Raw genomic sequence first — 22,794 nt, forward strand, 5'->3', positions numbered from 1 at the left:
GTGGTACCACCCCCACCAGGCCCCATGTGCGGCTCTGTAGCGGCCTCCTCCTCCTCCACACACACCACCAACCTGGATGGCTCTGCACCGTCTTCCGCCGTTGCAAGCCCCTGTGGGGACTCACCCGCCCCTTCCGCTGCAGCCATAGTGGCGGACGCGGCACCAGTCCCCTCGCTCCCAGATAATGGAAATTCCTGGGAGGGTGACTGGGCCTTGCGTCGCCGGCCGGTGGAGGCATCCCTGCCGCTTTCCTCCACAGCGCTGTCTCCGCCCTCTTCTTCACTCGCCGCTGTGTAAAGGGAGACATTGAACACAAGCATCAGGGTACTGTACAATAGTCCCCTAGACAGGAAGCAATAGCAGACGAGTGGCACTGTCAAACATCATTTCCATCATGTCCCTCCACAACACATGGGTCAGTGCAGGCAACATACATGCAGAAACAGGCATGGCACATGTAACAAACATTTGCATCCATGTCCAAGGCACTGTAGAACCATCCGATGGTGTGCTGAACTCACATGCATCATGGGACATGCTGATCACATGCACACACCATCACCGGAGGGTCATGCATATGGCCCTGTATACTTCCAGACACAGTGGATACAAGGATGACTAGGCTGTATCAGTGATTCAACACATCGTCACAGACATGTGTCATCCATCCATGGCGCACATCCTACTCAGACACTCAGAAATGTACAGTTATGACCCAAAGGGGACTGGAGGTACAATGTACAGGGTGAAGCCCTAACAGGCTAATGTATTAACACAAAGGAGGAGGGCAACACACAACTGAATGTAGTTCAAGAAGGGCAGTGGGGAAATCCCATAGACGCAAAAAAATATAGCGCTAAAAGACAGTGACCAAGGAGATGCAGGGTCGGTGTGGAAGACAGAAGGATAGCTGGGAAACAACTTCCTGTCCCTGTGGAGTCCCACAACTTGGGAAAACTTTCCTTAGAGAGCGCTGGTGTGACGCTTACAAAAAAGGGGACAGTAAAAGAAGGCAAAGAGAAGCCATTTTTGAAAAACCGTAACAACTTTCAGGTTGTTAGACTCCTGTATGTCCCCGGTCACTGAAAACCTCACAGAGGAATAAGGGCAAGAAACAACAACAAACAGATATAAAAATTGAGTTTACACCTTGAACTGAGAAAACAGGTCCGAACCGTCTATTATGGGTACATAATACTTTACTATCCCGTAGACAGGTCGAGACGTCCCAGGGTAGCTCTAGAGTTAAGAACTGATAAAAAGGCTCAAGGTGATGTTGTAGTGCTGTAAATCACATTTTTACAACACGTACTCCCTGGTGGGGATGAATGCCTTGAATGGTTTCCCTGCCAGAGGCGCTAGTCCCACCGTAAACTGCGATGTCTGGGTGTTGTCTTGGGCTTGTTTAAGGGGTGTATTACTAGTATAATAGGTGCCTTGTGTGGGGCACTGCAGATGGCCAGCTGTTACGGTAAAGTCTTTGCCACTGAGTTTAGAAGAATTTGGCTAGGCGAAATGTTTGACGACTGTTTAGGGAAGGACAAGCCTTCGCAGTTGAGCAAAGTTTCACACACTTTCTCGATGGACGAAAAGATTTCTGGACGGCGTTTGCACAGTACCTTTTTAGTGAAGAAGAGCTGTAGCTGAGGCAGTTGTTCCTGGCAGTTCGAGCAGATCTCGCAGTTCCTGAGCTTCAGTCATGGGGACAAGGAGGACGATGTCGGGAGGTTCCTGCACTGCCCAGGGATGAGGCCAAAAGCTTAACAAGACGTTGCTTTAAGGTGTGAGTGCCTTAAAGACCACAAACTGGGTTCCTTCTCTTTGGCTATGTTATGTTATGTTATTTTGCATTTATATAGCGCCTTATATACCATTGGTATGGTCTGAAGGCGCTGGTAGGTTCAACGCCCTTGGGAACCGAAGTTCAGGTTAGTAGAGAGAGTAGAGAGAGTCAAAGGTGCATGTGAGCACCGAGTATGTGCGCAGCTGGTGCGGTATTCCTGTAAGAGCTGCTTCTTAGCAGTAGGTGTGGTGGGTGAGAGATCAGGAGTATGTGTTCGTTCTGGCAGGATTTATCCAGACCGAATGTGGCTGAATTAGGCCTGAGGAGAACGCCTGGCTGGGGGTGGTGTAACCAGCAGTGCTTACTTAGAGTGATGGGAAGTGAGCGGCAGATGTTGGTATGAGAACAGTTATACTGAATGGTGTCATAGTAGTGCTGTGTTCTAGTTGAGTGGTGGTGTAAAGAAGAGAGTAAGCTTGGTGGTGTGATATGATGGGTTATATGCTCTTTCAAACGTTCCCTGCATTCCAAACCATACTATGTACGTCACGCATTTCTATGCGCTCTAGTCCATTCCATGCACTCTTATTCATTCCATGCACCCCAGTCTGCTCCACACACTCCGGTCTGCTCGACGCACTCGTGCACTCCAGTCCGCCCCGCGCGCTCCAGTCCACCCCACATACTCTAGTCTGCCCCGCGTATGCATTCCTGTCTGCCCCGCGTATGCATTCCTGTCTGCCCCGCGTATGCATTCCATTCCTGTCTGACCCGTGTATGCATTCCTGTCTGCCCCGCGTATGCATTCCTGTCTGCCCCGCACATGCACTCCTGTCTGCCCTGCGCACTCAACAGCACTCTGATGAAAATTCGACCAAATGGGGACGGTGTCCAGGTGGCTTACGAGTTGGTTGTTCCCACCAATCTCAAGGGAAGAAGTTAACCTTGATGGGCTTCTCTGTCGATTGGAGTTTCAGGCAATTCAGACCTGCAGCAGGGTTTCACCGGTCATCCAGGAGTTGCAGCAGTCCTCTTCCTTCAGCTCATCTTCGGTTCTTTCATTCCAGTGGTCGACTCTCCTTTCCAAGTCCCAGAGATCTGCTTTTAAACAGTTTTCCCCCATTAATTAAAGCCTGGCTGTCACTCGCACAGCAGGATGGCTGTCCTTGCCGGACAGTCAGCCAGCCAATCACGCCAGAGTGCATTCAGGTCTCCTAGGAGACTAAGCACAGGGAGTTTCGGGCACCTCCCTCTCATCCTGTCCACCCCAGACACTCAGGCGCCAGAGGAGGGCTTCAGCAATGAATCCCGGCAAAGGCCAACGAACAAAGGGACCAAACCTGGTTTGGCGCGCAGAGACAAACGCAAGAAGGACTTTTCCTAAAAGAAATGGTGAAAAAAGATGACCGGAGTCTGTTTTTACAGATAAGTCTTGGGCGCCATATTGAAAAACATGGCTGACCTGATTTTTAGCTACCGTTGTTAGCGGTCACGAAAAATCACGGTAGTTGATCTAAACCACTGCCACCAGCCATTTAAAATAGGAAAAGTTAACATTTTACTGTTACATGAGTGTTTTGACTCAGGGGAAGCTAGGCAACCCCTCCAGCACTCTATAGGAAGATAGTGTGTGCTGGGTCAGTACATTTAAAAGACTAGTAAAGACAATTTAACTTTACATGCTCTGGGAGATGGTAGTCAGTCCCAGAGAAGGTATTTAAACCTTAGGAAGTCTGAAAGACATCCTTGTGCCACACAGGTGCTGTGTGACACACAGAAAAAGATGATGCCTATGGAGTTGTTTTAAAACTCCATAACCAAAGAACACAAGTAACACACACACAAAATACATGGAAGAGTGGGAAAAAAAGGCTCACACTCTTCCGCGGGTAAGAAAATCAAATCCTAGAAATCCAGCAAAGTTGCTGGGGGTCTCAAAAGGTAAGGGAAATTAGCACATTTTGAAAATTCTCCCTAACACATACCAAGGTACCTAACCGATTCCTGCTCCCACCTGAACTCCCCAATGTCCTCCGGTTTATTTGTACCTTCATTTAACGGGACTAGAACGGACATTCGCCCGAACGTCGCCACCTCCTGCGAGAGCGGTCCCAAATTGACCACTGGGTCTTCAATGTAAAGAATGGCATTGTCCGCATACGACACCAGTTCTCTTGTGCCACCTAGCGCTAAGCCCCTTCCGAAGTGTGATTTCCGCAGGCGAGCCACCATTGGCTTGATCGCCAAGGCGAAAAGCAGCGGTGATAGCCGGCAGCTCTGCCTGGTCCCACGCCCCAGCAGAAAGGCCTAGATCGTCTACCATCGATCCCACTGTGCATTCGCACCCGTGTATAACAGCTGCACTGCCATCAGGAAATACCCGGGAGCGCCCACCTGTCGCAGGACCGTGAAAAGATAGTCCCACTCAACGGAATCAAACACCTTTTCCATGTCAAGGAGTGCCGCAAATGCCTGTACCGTTGGATACATTTTGGCCAGAATAGCAAAAAGCCTAAGCATATTCAGTGAGGTCGACCTCCCAGGAATTAATCCTGACTGATCACGTGGACTATACTAGAAACATGTGGGAGCAATCGGTGCACCAGCACCTTAGAGAAGATCTTTGTGTCCAGGTTGAGTAAGGAAATAGGGTGGTACGATGAGCACTCCAGCATGTCTTTCTCAGGTTTTGGTATGAGAGTGATCACCGCCTCCCTCAATGTTGGGGGGGAGCTGGCCCACCTCCATTGCCTCCTCCCAGACAGTTAGCAAGTGCTGGACTATTTCGGAGCCGCTTTCTTTATAAAATTCGGCGGTGCTCCCGTCTGTGCCTGGGGCCTTAGCCGACGGTAGCGAACGGAATACAAGTAGGATCTCTTCTTGCGTAATGGGCGCTTCAAGTGCTGCTACAGCCACTCCTTGCAGCGTGGGTAGAGATGCCTCCGGCACATACTGCTCTAGCTCGGAGGCCGGGTTCGAACCCCGGGAATCTTTTATAGTCGCTCGTAATATCTGCGAAGGGTGTCCAGGATAGCGTCTGGCTGAAACACCACCTCACCACCCTCGGTTCTTACAGCAGCAACGCTAGCGGTTCCCCTCTCCCGTCGAATCATCGCTGCGAGTTGCCGGCCCAGCTTGCCCTCCTCCCCATAATGGCATGCCATTTCTGGTCGGGCCAGGTATTTGACCTCCTGGTCCTCCAGGTCATTGAAATTGATCCAGAACTTCCCTGATGTTACTCCCGTATTCAGTGCCTCCACCAACCACTGTTCTTCTCTCAAGGTCTTTAAGCTCCTCAGTTTCTGAGAGCTGCCTTCGTATCATCTTAGAATCCCCAACTCTAGCGTGAGGCACCCGCCCCGCAGCACTACTTAAACCCCTCCCATGTGAAGCACATCGACGGGACCGATCCTAGGTTCTCTTGAAAATACTGCCTGACCAAGCTGAATAGTTCACTCTTATAGACTATATTGTGCAGGGCAGCCGCTTTGAACCTCCAGAAGGAGCCTGGGACAGCTTCACCTCCTGCATTCAGGGACCATAGAACGGGCAAGTGATCAGAGAGTGTTGGGGGGGGGGTGGCTTGCAGCACATAAATCTATTGCAGGCATATATTGTGAACAGTAGAATGGAAGGAGTATTCCCTACACCCAGGTCTGAGCAGCCGCCTCACATCCCTCAGTTCCAGCTCAGTCATGGAGTATCTCACTGGCTTTGGACCGCAGCCTTGTACACGCCCCCCCTTATCTGTCCCACTCTGGATCTAGGGCTAAATTGAAGTCCCCTGCCCAAACAAAGAATGATGGGTCATCCCAATTAGGCCCATAGATATTGACAAACATTAACAACGTAGAGCCCAAGCACCTGAGACAATCACAAATTGACCAGCCGGGTCTACCACAGATTCCTTGATGCGGAACTGGAGTGATTATGTATCACTATCAGTGGAATAGGAGGTATAATACTTGCACCCCCGCCAGGACTTAGCCACACTCTTATTGCTTCTCCCAACCCATTGAGTTTCCTGTAAGAGGGCCACCTTTGCCCTGTGCCGTTCACTATATTGTCGGACCTTAAGAGTTTTACAAGCATTATTAAGCCCCCTTAGGTTCCAGCTTATAATCTTGCAGTTAACCATTTCTCCCGTTCTGTCATAGAGGTGTTTGTGAGGGGCATCTTGCAGAAAACAGATCTCTCAAGCTTACAAGCCACTCGCACAACTCCTTTCACACCTCGTGCTGCGACTGATTCCAAGTATAACCCAGCAGCAAAGACCCCGCACTGTAGTCCCAGTAACCCAAGTCACTCCTTAGGCAGCATCTCCAGGAAGTCATGCACCACCCCGGCCGGATCTGTGAAGAAATGCGCCCGACCTCCGTGCTGCACACGTAGCTTAGATTGGTACAGCATGGCACATTGTAGGCCCTTCTCACGCAAGGCTCGCTTTGCAGCCAGAAAGGATAAACATGCCTTCTGCACTGTCTTGGTGAAATCTGGGTAGAACGATACTCTGGAGTTCTCGTAAGTCAGAACCCCAAGCTTACGGGCCCTCCTGAGGATGGTGTTGCGGTGCCTATAGTTCAAGAGGCGCACTATTATTGGGCGCAGGCTTTGACCCGTCCGAGGGGCCACCTGAGAGACCCTATGCACCCTCTCAATCAAGAACTGGGGCGACAGCGTCTTCAACACCTCCTGGATGAATTGCTCCATATTTTGCTGCGATATGGATTCTGGAACCCCCACCACTCGGATGTTGTTCCTTCGGGGGCGCGCCTCCAGGTCTTAGTTCTCTTCTTTAATAGCAGAAACCTCTCGCTGTAAGGCCCGAATCGCCTGCAATGTCTCCCCGCCAGAGTCCTCAAGGGCCCACACCCCATTTTCTATCTCGAAGATCCGGCTACTCCTTCTCGATCCGTTCCTGCATGCAGTCGACTTTGTACGCCATGTTGTCTAGCTTTGTGTTGAGAGATGCAAAGCCGGACCTCATCTTCGTACAGCACCATGCCCAGTTCAGAGGTCGGTGCTCCTCCGGCAGGCCCTACAGGGGCTCCCCTCCCACCCCCCGCCCGGGAGGGCCAGATTCGTCTGCATCTTCTTGGGACACCAGCATCTTCCCGCCCCCTCTACCAAGGCCCTCTTTCTGGGTAAAAGGCAACCGAGATTGCCGATTGTGGCCCTTGGCCATACGACACTTCCACCTCACTGCCAGCTCACGATGCCTCCATCAGGGAGCCTGACTCCAGTGCACCACTCCCACCCCAAGTATCTCAGTGATCGGTCAACGGGTGGTTGCCACCAGATCCCCTGCCCTCCTGGTCGCGGTGATTTCATTTGCAACCCACCGGAGAATGTCTGTTGATCGTGATGCCTTCGCTCTTCTCTCCAGCAAGTGTTCCTGCCGCAGCTGTACCCCGGTGTCTGATGTTCCACCAGGTGTGGAGGACCACCCTGCAGGGCCCCAACAGTGGTTTACCAGATTCAGCATACAGTCGGGGCCAACCAAGGGTGCAGGACCAGCTCATGGGTTACTCAGCTCATCTGTGCAAATATTGAACCACAACGGCGGGAACCTTTGAACCAGCCAATCCAAAAGCAACTTCCTAATAGAACCATATTGCACACAGGCTCCGGAGGCAGTCATCTCCTTAACACGACTACCCCTTCTTTTTGGTGATTTGGTGTTAACACTGTCCTATTTATTCTGTGTGTACAAGCGTTAATGTCTACCTGTCTCTTATGCTAGGGTTGGGTCAGAATGGTGTCTGTCCCCACCCCTGGCCTGATTCAGAAACGGGGAGAGGATGAGGGAGCACCTAATGCCTGCCTCACCAAAATATGCTGTTATCACCACCTGCTGCCAAGAGGAACCCAAGCTCGACCGCAGGGTGACAAGCACCACCTAGGAATGTGTGTGTCAGTGTATGTTGTGAAGGTGCGTATGAGAGAGAGGCTGCTGGTTAGTTCTTACCTGTCCAATCGAAATGATGAGCCAGGCCCAGGCCAACGCAAGCAAACAAGCCAAAGTGGTGGCGACTCGAGTCGACGACACAACGACTCCTCTCTCCTCTGCTGCTGCGCTGCCTGCTGCTGAGGGCAGCTGAGCTGAGCCACGAGGACCGGGTGCCCAAGAACTTAGGTGGTGGCCGGCCAGGCGCTGTACTGCCTCAGTGTACTGCAGTCTGCTGCCTCCACGTGTGCGCCCAAAATGCCCAGGCCCAGCTAATATCCTCGAGACGAGAGAGACGTCACGGAATTCACTTGGCATTTCTCTCTCTCTCCTGAGTCTCCTGGTGCAGGCGGAGTCCTAATTGGCTCGCTGCTGCCTGGCAATTTCCCCGGTCCCAGCCCAAGCACTCAGACAACAAAGTTGCTTTCAACTTTGCTAGTGCAGCATTTGTTGTTGGCACTTGCAAAGTTGAAAGCAACTTGCAAATGAACAGTGACTGTGCATGCAGTGGGCACGACAGAGGAGTTCCCATTCACAGAAGCGGCCTGACTGTCGCCAGCAACGCTGTCGTCGGTGGATGCCAGCTAGGCCGCCCGCACTGTGGCAGGCTAGCAGCGAGCATGGCCCTGCGTGATAATTAGGGTTTCCTGTTTTAGGGGTTTAATATTTTTTTACTTCCAAGGGTGTTTTTCCAGTGTTTTCAAATAATTTCAGAATCTGTGTTTTTCAGTGTTTTCTCGCGTGCCCACTTTGAAAAGTTGCGGATACGTTTTTTTCATTGTAAACACACAAATATTCTTTTATTCTTTCATTGTGTGCATAATGGTTAGATCCAAGGGTAAAATGTGAACTCACTGATACTGGCCCATTGCTGTCGACACAAATCCAGGTTTCATTGATCCAATGTCCAATGTGAAAAAGAATAAAGTAACTAGAATAGTTGCAGACTGATCAACTCTTCTGCTGATTGCTCCAGCTGAGTTGGTAAAAGGCCCACACGTCCGTGTAATGAACCTGGGTAGAATGCCAGCTTTCGTAGTACCGAGCCAGGACAATCCTAAAAGGCCTGAACTGGGCCACTCTGTACAAGGAGTACCTTTTTAAGCTCGAAATAGTTTCACAACTCTGAGCCAGTGATTTACCCTAAATGGGAGATGTGTAAACTTTGTGGAAGGGTTTCTGTAATGTAAAGGGTCCAGGGAAAGGCTCTGCAAGACGGCGGTGAAAAACATGCCCCTTCCTGAAAACGGGCAGCACCTGTAATGTGCAGTTTGCAATGTTCCAGCAACCAGGAAATATCTAATGTCTTTTCTTGGAAGGTCTGATTCCTCGGACCCATCGCATCAGCCCGATGCATTGGTGAACTGGGGTCTTTCTTGGTCATCTCCCGTATCTTCTGCTTTTCCATGAGTTGGTGGTCCTACGTGCAAGTGCCCTCTGTCCAGTCAAATCTGTGCTCATCATCTCACCTTGGCCTGTATGTGGCCCTCCCTATCTTTTGTGCAGATTCCTTCTGACCCAGAGGAAGAGAGGACATGCCCAGGGCTCTCCAGATCTAGAAGGACAGGGCAGCTTCTTTCCTGGAGGCTCAGTGCCTATCACTTACAGACATGGTTGTAATGGGCAATCTGGTCAGGTTCACCTGGTTCTTCGTGCAGAAGATGAAAGTGAATCTAATCACATGGCAGAGCTTGTCAGAATTATCAGAAAGACTGTGCGGCTAGAACTAAGTCTGTCACGTCATGCCGGTGGAGCAGAGGCACCAGCCTGCTGTGACGTGTACACTGTACCTATCAGCTTTGTGTATTGCATTTCCCCAAAGCCACCACAGTGACTGGCCACACTGGTTGCCCCCAGAAATTCAGTAGTGGGTGGAAGGTGAACAGCCCCCACCAGAGGACGAACCGAAAAACAAAATCAAGTCTGGTCTGGAAGGTTCCGACCAGACTGCGAGATGACTCGCACGGTTGGTATGGTTACACAGAGAAAAAGGGGCAAGTGGTGGCTATGAATGCATGCCATGTGACGGGGCTCTTCTGTGCAGGATTTTTCAGACTACCTACCAGGGCTGGGGCACCTTGACGTGCGACTGCCCCAGTTCCACTGGCCTTTCAAAGGCACCAGCGTGACGTGACACATTTCTAGGGCACCCTGGAGATGAACGGCTGAAATGTACAAACGCACACACAGCCTTGCAGCAGGCATTTCCAGTGACAACACAAGTACAAGGAACCACTCAATGGAGCGAAATGCTGCTGTTTCCTTGCATCCAGCAATCATCTGGCCCCAGTCACAGAAATCGGAAGCTTCTGAGCCTTTTATTTCCATTATAACTTGAACTGTATGGTAGAGGACAGTCCCTGACATGCAGTTTTTCATGAACAGGACGTATACATAATATTGGGAATTGTTTACTGTTGCCTGGGCCTCAGATGCTGTAATGTGGAATAATATGTTTCAGCTATTCTACCCGTATTCCGTAATGCTGACAGGTTAAAAGAAAGCTAAATAGTGCCATCTAGTGGCGGACAAAAAATATCACTGGGTCCTGAATTCACATAAGCAGCAATAGAGTCCACTAACAAGGGCTTGGAGGATAGCTCACCTGCAATGCATCCGTCTTTGAATCCCGCTGGCGCAGGGATGAAATTAATGATTAAATTCATTGAAATACCGGGGTTTATCGGAGTCCCCCGAGATTTTTAAAAACAACGGCAGCTAGATAGCGGTAAAAATCGGGAATCGCCGAAAATCAGAAATCCTAATGATAATTAATCAAAGCACTCCAGTGTGTGTGTTACCTTGCTTTGATGAATGCATCAATCCATCCAACGCAGGCAGCAGGAAAAAAACGTAAGTTCCTTAAAGTAATGTAAGTTAAAATACAATATGCACCTAAAAAAAAACAGCCCACAGTGGCGTCTTCATAAAACCGGCCCTCAGCTCCTCAAAGTCATACGGCGATGGGCCAAATGACCAATAGCCCAGTCCAACCCTAGTCCCCGCGTATACAAGCACAGAACATCGCACGGGAGGTGATAGGGAAATGTTTGCCTGACATTATTGAAAACCACAAATGTGTGCCTTTACAATTCTACTGCAAGCCCCTTCCCTAGTGCAGGAAGGGGGCATGCAGCAGCAGCACTGTAGAGCTGTATATTTTGTTTACTATTCATTTTCCCCCACTTGTCCATTGGTTGGCTGTTTTTTTGGGCCATTATTTGCAAAGGTTTTCAACCCAGGGAAGGGACTTTGCAACCTGTGGCTTTCCGATTGATTTGGACTGCAACTCTCAGACTTTCACCACTTTCTATTGGGGCTAGGTCCAGTGGGGTCGCTAGGGGAGAGTCTGGGGGGTCGGGCCCCCCCCTGTGAAACCCTGTGCCCCCTTGTGCCCCCCCCCCCACCTAAGATGAGCAGTGACCATGTTCTCCCCCTACTTTTGTCTGTGCCCCCTATTTTGGTCTTTGGCCCCCTCTGTGCCCCTCCTAAATTTGATTCCTGGCGACGCCACTGGCTAGGTCCAGTAGGGGTTGTGGACCCAAAACATATGGAGCGCAAAAGGTTAGAAACGTATTGCATTCCTCTTTCAAGTGCAGACTGCAAACGTGTTTCTAATGACATCTACAACAACAGAGTTCACCTTTTGGGCGTGTGGGTGGAGCCATGTATACATGGGCGGAGTCTTGTGTGGTTCTGGGCGGGGCATGCACATCAGGGTTTTTGATTTTCAAATGTAGCTAGGTATGGCGTGGTGTGATGCGCTTACGTTTGAGGACTGCCTATATAACTGCAACGCACCACGCCTGACAGCGCTTAGATATGAATGCACATTTGAGCAGCACTAGATACTTATATCTGAGAATAACTACAGAGCACACACTTTACCCCTGGATGGGGAAAGACAACCTTCTAGTTCTGATACACAGCAAGGTTGAGTACCATAAAAATGGTACTCAACCCGCCCCTTAAAAGTACTAGCCGAAGCTTGCGGGTGGGTAGATTTTGCAAGGCTTGATGGCACATGATATGATCACCTATAAATACCTTCCTGAAATGTGCTACCCTTTTCAGTAATTTTTTTACAGTGCTCCTTTCACCGGTTTCATGTTGTGTTTTGGAATTGTTCCTGCAGATTTGCATTGCCTGCTCTGCTGACCTGTGCTGCATGCAGTCTGCCTCCACCGCTGCTGGCTCCTGTCCCCTCTCTTTCCCCCTGGCAATCCTCCATTGGCGCTGAAGTGACCCCCTCCCAAGGCGAAGACTTGCTGCACACAACAAGATGAGGCCAGGACTCTGCATACCTGCGGCCATTCTCTTTCTAATCGCCTGCTCTGCGGACGGGCACACAGGTACCCATGTTCAAAAGCTGTTACACTCTGCATTTGGTGTAAGAAGAAAGACTTGAGGCGGTGATGAGTTTACAGCTCTTATGCAGGGGCAACACCCAGCCCTACAGCAGGTTTTTTTGTTTTGACTACTAAGTGGAACATAAGCTAAAACGACTGTATTGGGAGCAGGCGCGCAATGTCATTGGGCTGACTGGGCTGAACCCCCCCTCCCCCACCCACCCACCAAATGTTAGCTGAGGGGCGGGGCTCCCATGCTCAGGCTTTAACAGTTCAAAGGATCAGGAGCACGCTTCTGGGTGCATCCTGTTTCTTCCGAGGCAAATCTACTATCTGCTTGGATGATCAAGCACTGCCTGTTTCCCAGAGTCACAGCTCCCCCCTAACACCTACAGGCTGTGAGTCACAGCCCCCCTGAGAGACACAGGCTGCTCAGGGGATGTCCAGCCCCCAGAGGGGGGCCTCTAGGGACAGCCTGCATAGCGGGCTGCCCTTCTGGCAACCCCATCCAGGGGCACCCCCGCCTTGCCTCATCCTTGGGAGGAAGGGGCGTTCCCGGGCCCTGCCAAATCCGGCAGGGCTCCGGGAGGCATAAATGGGTGGGGGTGGGGGGACTGCACTGTGGCTCCTCCCTTTTGTGGGGCCGTGAGCCTGCTGCCTCACACGCAGCCCTTAAATGCACTCAGTGGTGGGAGTCTGCTGCCAGAAAGACGAAGGGTCTGACACCACTAAGCGACCCCACCTGCCAGGAAGGAGGGGGGTATGGTTAAGCATCACTAAGCGACCCCACCTGCCAGGAAGAAGGGAGGGGGTATGGTTAAACATTATCAAGCAACCCCACCTGTCGGAAGGGAGGGGGTGTGGTTAAACACCAGTAAGCGACCCCACCTGCCAGAAAGAAGGGGGTATGGTTAAACATTACTAAGCAACCCCACCTGCCAGCAAGAAGGGGGGGGGGTATGGTTAAACATGACTAAGCGACCCCACCGGCCAGCAAGAAGGGGCGGGGGCATGGTCAGGGCTCCAGATAAGGCGAGTACTAGGCCTTTTTACACATGAAAATCTTGCAAATACGACCGCTTTATTATGTGTGTACATTTACACAAAGGTTTAGAATAGGGCAGTGCAAAGGTCAGGCTACTTGACAGAAACTGGAATGCTTCTTGTGATTTGTATCTACATGGATGCAATTGCAAGCCACCTCTGAAACAGAGTGTGTTTCTCTGAAGCCTTTCAAAAAAATAAAACTGCACACTGATAAAGGGAATGGTTTCTTTCCATTCAGTTTAAGATGCACTGTGCATGTTTTCCTAGACTTTTATGATTGTGTAATTAATAAGATGGAAAACTAAGTTGCAATTGAGATTTTTTTTTTAACAAGTTATGCTTTTTTTCCAGTGAAAGCAAACCAGTATTGCACAATTGTATTTTTCAGAATTCCGGTGCTGTGCGCATAATCATGAGGAGGCAGATCATTTTTACACTTCTAATTTAATTTACACTCTAATTATAAAAACAGCGTGTAAAATGATGACTATGCACAGTCTAGTTTACATCCATTTAACCTTGCAGTCAATGGGGTACATTACTATAAATGGTCAGTGGCAGCAGAGTCTTTGCTCAAGGGTGAGTGATTGTCATTGCACTGATCACAGGTGTTCAAGCCTCTCAAATCTTCAGGACTACAATGAAAACATCCAAAACCTGACTCTCAAGGAAGTGCAAACGCTGTTCAAAAACAAACAAATGAAAGTTACATTAGTAATTGAAATAGAAACTCAGCAAAACCTTTCCCTGTGATAATCTAGATAGGTATTTAACTTTATGTAGCGCTTCATGAATGGCTCGTCATACATCTAGGTACTCAGATCATTATACCTCAGTCGATATTCAGTTAACCAACCTCTGAAGGATGTTAGCCAATAAGATAGCTCAGCCGGTTGAGCACTCGTTGCTGCATAAAGCAGTACCGACTTCGGTTTGGTGGTAATTGTGATAAATATGTTCTATGCACAGCGCTTTGCCAAAAGCGCTATATAAATAACCATTTGACCACTAGGTTAGATATAGAATTTAGCATGGAGTCCTTGCCGCTCTGCACTGTTGTATCATAACATTGGCATACCATTAGGTAGTAATAGCTCCAGGAAATGAGGACTTTCATTAAACATCAAAAGACCATTCTGCTATCGTACCTCAAAACACACAATACAATTCATGTTTGCTTTACTATATAATTGGGTAGGTTTTTGAGATTTCAACATTTAAATATATACAGGAGAGATCAAATGGCCAGAAATAATGAAAGGTGTATTCTGTCACAACTCAGAAAGCTGCCGCGTAGTAATGATTTCCATACAGTATTTTCACACGTCGCTGGATGGCGCATACATTTTACTCTCTTGCAAAGGAGAAAAGTCATGTTTACTCTCTTAAAATCACATTTACTCTCAAAGTTTAAAAATGGAGAGTAAAATACTCCCACCTCTAAATCTTACCTGGAGCACTGATAACTCCACTGGTGAAGAAATCCGGGTTAGACCGAAAGGAGCCGGGAAACTTGAGACCTATAACAAACGTCATTCTCAAGGTGATGAAGAAGATTGCCACTGCTCAACTGCAATCTTATGTGGAAACAAATGACATCTTGCACAATCGACAGTCGGGTTTCCGTGCGGCTCATAGCACGAACACAGCAATGCTCGATTTGCAAACACATATGCTGAGCATCATAGCTAAGGACAATGCGGGTCTACTCATACTCCTCGACCTAAATGCCGCTTTTGATTTGCTGGACCACGAACAGCTCCAATGGGCACTGGAGAATGTGGCCAATTGCTCTAAAAAAGCCATCAGCTGGCTGGCATCTTTCTTAACAGATAGGAAATCTAAGGTTCACTGGGGTGATACATTTTCCCAGGAGACCTCTATAGTCTGTGGTGTTCCTCAGGGTGCCAGTTTATCACCACTCCTGTTCAATCTTTACTTCCGATTCCTCTGCGTAGTCTTGGATAACATCAGTGCGCATTTCACCAACTACGCAGATGATACCCAGCTGGTTATGGAGTTGAGTGGCAGCTACCCACAAGATAGCGCTAAAGTGACAGCACTATATAATACAATCGAGACATGGATGGATAACAACTGGATGTGCCTTAATGGCAACAAAACGGAGCTGAAGGTCTTCGGCTCCCACCAAGCCCGGGCCAAGCTGGCAACTCAATATTTATTTTTTATTTATTTGAATTTATAAAGCGTGCAGCGTCCCATAGACATTGGGCCTCATTACGAGGTTGCCGGTCCGGTAACAATGGTACCGGTATGCTTGCCGGTACTGTTGTTACCAGACCGGCAAACTCAGAGTTGTGCTCGCGGGTGCCTTCCCGCCCGCCAGGTCTGCCCTGGCGGAATGAAAGGCACCCGCGAGCACAGCAAGCCTGTAGCACCGGCACCGTTATGTTTGGTGCCGGTGCTACAGGCATCCCTGTTCCCATTGAGCCCTATGGGGCTGAAATGGGAATGGGGATCTACCCGATTCCGGCACCCGCGAAAGGGCAATTACTGGGTCCGGCGAGGCCGGAATACCCCGGTAATTGGCCATTCACGGGTGCCGGATTTTCATGCCAGTATGGAGGTAGCCTTGCCGGTAAAACCTTGTAATGAGGCCCATTGATTTCAGTGTTCAAGCAGTAATACAGTAGGAGTGTTCCATGGTTACAGGGGAACATCTTCAAGCACACTTTAGTTGAAAAGCTTGGTTTTCAGAGCTTTTCTGAAGGCAGTGAGGGACGTTTCCTTTCTGAGTTTAAGTGGTAGTGAGTTCCAGTTTCTGGGTGCTAGTACCTGAAAGCCCGAGTCACCAGCTTTGACTCTTTTGAAGGTGGGGACCAGGAGTTAGTGAGAGTATTGGGGGCGTTTAGGTCTAAGTGCCGGTGCTTGATGGATTCGTTCTGCCAGATAAGGAGGTGCAGACTGGAAGAGGCATCGGTGTGTGATGGTGATGGCCTTGAAGAGTATGCGCTCTTTGACCGGGAGCCAGTGACTCTCGTCTGACTTGGGGAAATATGCTCTCTTTTGGAGATACTTGGAGCAGCTCTGAGAGCACTGTTTTGCGTGACTTGCATTTTGTTCATGTTCTTGGCAGAAGTGCCTAGGAGCAGGACATTGCAATAATCCAACTTGGAGCCAATGGTAGCTTGCGCTATGTGAGGCAGTTTTTTGGCGAGAGGTGGGGTTACTGCATTAATGATTAAGTTGCTCAAATGCCCTTTTGGACAGAAGAGTAACTTGGGATCCAGTGTCCACCAGTGCTGAAATTTCACCCTGCCTTTGCACCCGTACGGGGGCATAAAATCTACCTTTTTTCTCCTCCATGGGGCAAAGGAAATGGGCATTTTGGGTCAGCTGGGCAGTTCATTTCTTTATTTTGGACTCCGATACTGGGGAATCATGAGCAGTTTTCTGTGTCTGAGTTCGGGAATCTATAAATAACATTTGGCATCCTGAGATTGGTGGGGTTTTGGAATCCCCTTTCTCCTCTGATTCTGTGCTCTCCCCCTTTTCCTGGGGACAGTCACTTGAACTGGTTTGTGGGGAAGATCCCTCAGTTATTTCTAGGTTTTCAGGAGGACATTTCTGGGGTTCAGTGATGGGCGGTTCTAAGTCAGTCCCCATACCTACCCAGTCTGAGTTATAGTCTTTTGGGACCCTTTTTTCTTTGGGAGGAACGCCCCCATCCTTGAAAGAGAAGCCTTTCTTCCCAGAATCCTCCAAGGAATCTTCCCCTTCCAACTGGAGGACACTGACTTCCTCCACAAAATGGGTCTTCCTTGTCCCTATGTTTCTCCTACTTACCCTCTGTTCCCTAGGTTGCAGTTTCTCGGGGGTAGGATATTTGAGTTCAGGTTCAGATGTTTCTAGGGGCTTTTCACGGGTGAGGAAGGAAGCTTCGTCTATGCCTTTGCATTCCCCTTCCTCCAGAGCTGCTCCTCTGGAACCTGTTGGTTGTCCGGGTTCTCCCCGTCATTGTTCCATGTAGCCAGCCTCTTGGTTCGAGCTGTCCTGAGCAGCCATGTTCATCTGAGGCTCAATTTGCGACTCAGATCTTGGGTCACGCTCTGGACCTGGCTCTCCAGTTGGGACACCCTCTCTGGCTGATATGGGGGTCTTGAGTCAAATCTGGGTGGCTCTCGGGAAGGGTAACTGTCTCTTCTCCCGGAGTAACCTTGGTATTGAGGGTTCCACCCTTGGCCTCCCCTCTCCCTGATTTGGTGGTCTAGACTTCTGAAAGCAGGGAGAGTAAGGAGGGTTGTCCTGAATGTTGGGAAAACTTAAACTAGGAGTTGGAAGATTACCACCCTCCTGGGGGAAGTTTAAAGGGAAGTTTCCTGGGGCCGTACTCACCTGATTATGTCCCCCTCCCCACCCCTTGGCCGGGGGAGTCCACACATACCCCAAGTTGGGTCTGTTGCCCTTGTACCTGGGGCTGATGTAGGTGGCAGAGTCAGGTGACACATTTGTGGGGTACAATGCCTGGCTACCACCTGCTTGAGACTGGTCAGACGGTCTTCTCTGCCTCTGGTTTGGTTGGTTCTGGGAAGGGGTATTGTTAGGCCCTCCATGTCTAGGCCCCCCCATTTCTAGGTCCAAAATGGGGATAACCTTCAACTCCGCCACCTTGGCGGGGGGTGTTGGTTTGTTTGGGTTTTTTGGGGGATTCTTGTTTTCCACAGGCTTGTGGACCTCATAGATCCAGGTAGCTTGCTTTATTACCCATTCCAGGGTCCTTTCCTCATGGAAGTCCCTTACCAACTGCGCCATGATGTACTTCGGGAGCTCATAAAAATAGGTATTTATAAATTCTATACTATTCGTGCGCACCCGCTTAGTGGTTTGTGTAAATGCCCGCTTTAATTCCTGAACAAATTCTCTCTGGGCCTGATCCTCTCCGCACTGCAGGTTGTAGGCCGCCTTGCGAGCCTCCTAGGGGTTCCTGTGCATGGAGAAGTGCTTCAAGATGGCCGCCTTTAAGGTGGACCACCTTGAATGGTTCTGATCCTCCATCCCAGCAAAGAAGCTGGAGTACCCTGGGGAGAACGTCCATTTGGCGAACTCTATAGAATTCCGATAATTTTTTATGTCATCATCTGGTCGCTTCAGATGCTCCCAATATTTGGCTTTTGTATGGTACAAGGTCATGAAACTTCTAATAGCATTTATCTGTCTAGTGGGGTCTTTCACCAGGGTTCTCTTTTGTTTGGCAGCCTACTTTTTCCACTGCACCGGAGTCCATTTGCCCTCAGACTCCGAGCTGCTGCTGTTTGATAGGTGTCACCTCTTCTATCATATTAGATAGCCAGGTGTCCTGTTTTTGTTCTGCCCCTCTAATGAATAATTTGGACAGAAGAGGCTGCGTAGCTATGTTATTTTCCACGGCTTACAGACTTTACTTCTGATGCAGACCATGCTGCAAGTGAGTCCAAGCCAACGTGAGGCCTGGATGGAACTATTTTTCTACAGGGACTATTCTTTACTCGGGCGTGGTTCTGGGGAACTTCTTACCTGGAACTACTTTGGAGGCTATTTAAACCACGCCCGAACAGCAGCACACGCTTCGCGTTATTCTGCATCCAGCAGTATAACGCTCACCGTGCCTGCAGTCAGCATCCAGTCTTCTGGCACGCCCGCCTCGAATCTGGAGCTCCTAAAACCAAGAGGAAAGAAAAGGACAAGGTTAGAAAATGAACTATTTCGAATTCCTCACCTGATTCCGGATCCATCTCGCCTCCGGACCTGGAAAGAACATCATTTCAGTACGCGTCGCATCTGCAGCGCCGCGCCATACTCACCAGTCCTCGCAGCATCTTTCGATTCAGCGCTGCCTCCATCATTTCTTCACCGAACTCCGGCACCTGGGGAACAAAAGAAAACAACAAAGGTGAGCCGAGAAAACCAACAAATATAACTCTTATCACCATAGACGCACCTGATTTACCACCGTAGGCATTATTCTATAACTCTCCACATCTTGATGTGCTGCACCTGCAAAGAGAGAGAAAACAACACGTTAAAAAACGTGCAACATTTACCGGACAGCGTCGGGTAATACAGACTCTTACCTGAGCGCCACCAGCTGCCACGAGAGCATCTTCTCACCATCTCAGCTGCAAGACAAGGAAGGAAGAGGGGGACAAGAGTGAAACATCGGACATATTGAACTCTATGAACTTGATACTTACTGGTCCTTGCCAGGAACCTCAGAGTCCATACTCTCCGGAAGGAACGCTCCCACACCTTCAAACATTTGGAAGTAACTGGCATCAACACGCCCCTGCAATCCATGCAGGATGGAGAGCTCATCTTTCAAGACTATAAGGTGAGATTGGTAAGCGGGCACTTCGGAGGTGATTAGTAAGGAGGGCTGTGGGGGGTGCCATCACTTGAGTCCACGGGTGGCTAAATCCATCTCTCCACTTGCAGGAGAATACTTCTACGGGTCAAGCAGACAAGATCAGGAGGGCCAGTCCAGTCAGTCATCTCTGCACTACGCATCACGTTGGTGGAGACCGCAGCCGTCCGGGTCCGACCGACACCCCTGTGGGAGCCAGGTGAGTATAACACACAGTGCACTGGCAAATACGGTTTTGGTGACACAAAGCCTAATTCTGTTGAGGCTATATTTGAATGGCTATAATTAAAGAAAGGCACTTGACATGAGGTGGTTGATTTTGAATGTCAACCAACTCACCGTGATTCTTTTTATAGGGGAATTAATTTATTTACTGGAAAAAATGGCAAAGGATTTAGACAAACTATAGAAAGATTTATCAAAGGAATACACTAACATACATGGGCTGACACAGATTTGTCAATGGAAAAGTAAACCGATTATACTGGCAATTTGGGATTTCAAATGGGATTTCAATTGGGTGCCAAGTCAAAAGAGCGGGATATGCAGTTTTGAGACTGGGGTATGTGCTACTTACAATATAAGCTTGAGTTTGGGATTCTGGACAGCCAGCACGGTCTCTGGACAGCTGGGCCCAGGGATCTGGTAACTGGGACAGCTGGTCCAAGGGATCTGGTCACTGGGCACTCCTGGACAGCTAGACAAGGTCTGGTCACTGCACTCTCTTGGATGGGATTAGCTACCTCCGTCCTTTCTCCTGTCTCTCTGTATTCTTGTGTGGGTCTCTTGTGTCTAGTACAGTCCCCCCCTTATATAGCCCAAGTGATCATCATTCATTTTACAATCGTTCATTTTACAATCTTGGGGAAGTACTCAAGAATTACCCCTGCTTGGAGGTAGGTCAGCCTACCATTCCTCTCTCCTCTCCTCCCCCTGGGCATATTGGTTCAGGGGAAATTTACATTTATGTGTTTACATTTATGGCCTTTCTTTGTCTCTCAAATCTACTTCTTTACCAAAAATGAATTGCAGATCAAAACTTCAAACTTGTAATAGCCACCGCCATAGAAGCAGATATGCGGATTCCATAGGTCACAGGGAATTGGACAATCCGATCGCCGACTCTGTGCGAGGCTGTATCACCGTTTGGCACATTCTAGCTGTTTTCATGAAATGCATATTTAAAAAATCGTCCAATGACTACACATATTCCCAATAACAATTGGCATCTTCCCACCTAGTTTCATATTCATCCCATTTATAATTCACCCCAAAATGCATCTTTCATTGCCATTTCAGTTCACCAAGTGCTAGAAACATGTACTTGGTCTGTTTACATTCATCTAAATATCACATGAAAAGTCCTTTAATGTCAATGGGGTGGATTTGTCACATGAGTGGGCGGTGCTGCAGACACCCACGGCACACTGTCTCTGCCAGGCTCAGCTTACAACAAAGGACGTTTATGGTGCCCTCTTGAAGTTTGACAGTTCCTCCTCCAGAGTGGGTGCTGGAGGAAATCGCACCTCTTGGTCACTGGGCACAGCCATGCTGGCTTCTATTGTTCAATCTTCCAGGACTGCCTGCTAGTCTAGCAGGGCAGTGAATCCTCACAAACTCAGCCTTTTCATATGTCATTGTGGGCCGGTTCACTTAAGGATGTAACTTTTCAGTGGGAGGCAGGGCTGGCCATTGAATTCAGTACCTGGCCAAAGCCCAGTTTTACTGGTTTCTGAGTCCTTTCCAAGTAACCAAATCTTGCAGGGACAAATGTAATGTACATTATGTAGCCATACCCACACCCACATATTCAATCATATTTCTGATCGAGCAAAAGCAGTCATCTGATATTAACCTTTAAATGTAATTTTCCTTATTTTCAGAAACAGCAGACTCACACATGTGCAGGCCTTTCATTTCAAGTTGCAAATGCGGTTCTACAGACCATGGGATTATTTTTCAATTAATCTTTTGTTTTTTTTATTTCTCCAGGTACTGTGTATTCATGGACACATAGGGAAAGTGCACAGAATTTCTTTGATATTGACATGGAAAAAGAGAGACACGCTATTTCTTTCCTTTGCTGTAATTTGAGCACAATGGTTCACATCAAAGGGAAACAAAAAGCGGTGTTTTTGTGAACAGCAGAACTCTTTACCCTTCATGTAACTTATTAGCAGACACGGCCATTCTTGGGATGTACTGCCTAACCTTTTGGCAATCGGATGAAATAAAACACGCAGGGGTGTGTTTCCATGGAGCTCACACTTTGTAGGGTTTTAAATGGAAGACAGAACAAATGCAGGGCCGTCTGGAATGCTGTGCACAGCTTTTTGTTTTTGGATGACGGAACAGCAAATGTGAAGCTGTTCCGAATGCAGGTCATTTTCTTAGGATTCCACTTAAAGTAAAGCAAATGCAGAGCCATTCTTTGGGTGGCAGTGTTCAATGCTCACCACACATGTGACAGGAAGCCAAAAGCACAGCCGTTTTTGTGGCACTGTTAATGCGTGTGTTTTTTTTTTTATTTATTTGTTTTTTTTTAAGGGGATTTCTGCTTGGGGCCTTAAATATACCCCACAATATAGACCGGAAACCTCCAGAGAAGGCCTGAGTAAAACTCAGTTAATAATACCCAAAATCCATTGCAAGATCGTGCTAGCTTTCCCAAGCTCACATCAGTGGGAAATTCTACTTGCAAGGTATCGACTTCATTCAGACATGTGAAATATGCCAGAAAACCAGTGCACATATTCCCTCAGCTGCCCCTCTAAACCCCTTACCGATAATAGAAGTCCCTTTCTCCTGGATTGGGATGGGTATTATTGGACCATTGGAAACTTCTAGACTGGGCAATATGTTCTGTAATCGTTGATTATGCTACCCGGTATCCAGAGGCCTTCCCCATGTGGAACAACACAACCCAGCAAATTTTAAAACACCTACTTTTTTCTAAGGGATTCAATTTCATGAGCAAATTTATGGGTGAAGTCAAGGGATTACTAGATGTTACCACTTTAAGAACCTCGTTTACCCCCCCCCCCCCCTGGATTTCTGTCCCCTGATTGGTTGGAACAGGTCTCCCCAGTCCTGGGACTCAGTTCGCTTCTCAGCCCTCTGTGCACCTCTTCAAGGTGATGTGAAATGACTGTGTGTTCCCAATGTATCTGGTAGCACCATCACATTTGCTTATGTGAGTGCACTCCACGTTGCAACATTGTTAACTTATTCATGTTTCAATTCTCGTTTGAGTTGCTCAGAACTGTTAGTCTTCCCACCCATTGTCTAGCTCAGCCGCATCACGTGG

General features: G+C 48.7%; 1 protein-coding gene across 4 annotated transcripts in view; it reads left to right on the forward strand.

Moving 5' to 3' along the window:
• LOC138522103 (major histocompatibility complex class I-related gene protein-like) overlaps nt 1-22,794 on the forward strand; it is a 346,521-nt gene that overhangs the window by 116,456 nt on the left and 207,271 nt on the right. For all 4 annotated transcript variants that reach the window (XM_069635363.1, XM_069635364.1, XM_069635362.1 and 1 more), the window contains exon 2: nt 11,866-12,082. In XM_069635363.1, the coding sequence (XP_069491464.1) occupies nt 12,013-12,082 (70 nt within the window). In that variant the 5' untranslated portion in view covers nt 11,866-12,012. The remainder of the gene's footprint in view (nt 1-11,865; nt 12,083-22,794) is intronic.

Source organism: Ambystoma mexicanum, chromosome 13 (genome assembly GCF_040938575.1).
Source record: "Ambystoma mexicanum isolate Mex_15411 chromosome 13, UKY_AmexF1_1, whole genome shotgun sequence".
Classification (NCBI taxonomy): Eukaryota; Metazoa; Chordata; class Amphibia; order Caudata; family Ambystomatidae; genus Ambystoma; species Ambystoma mexicanum.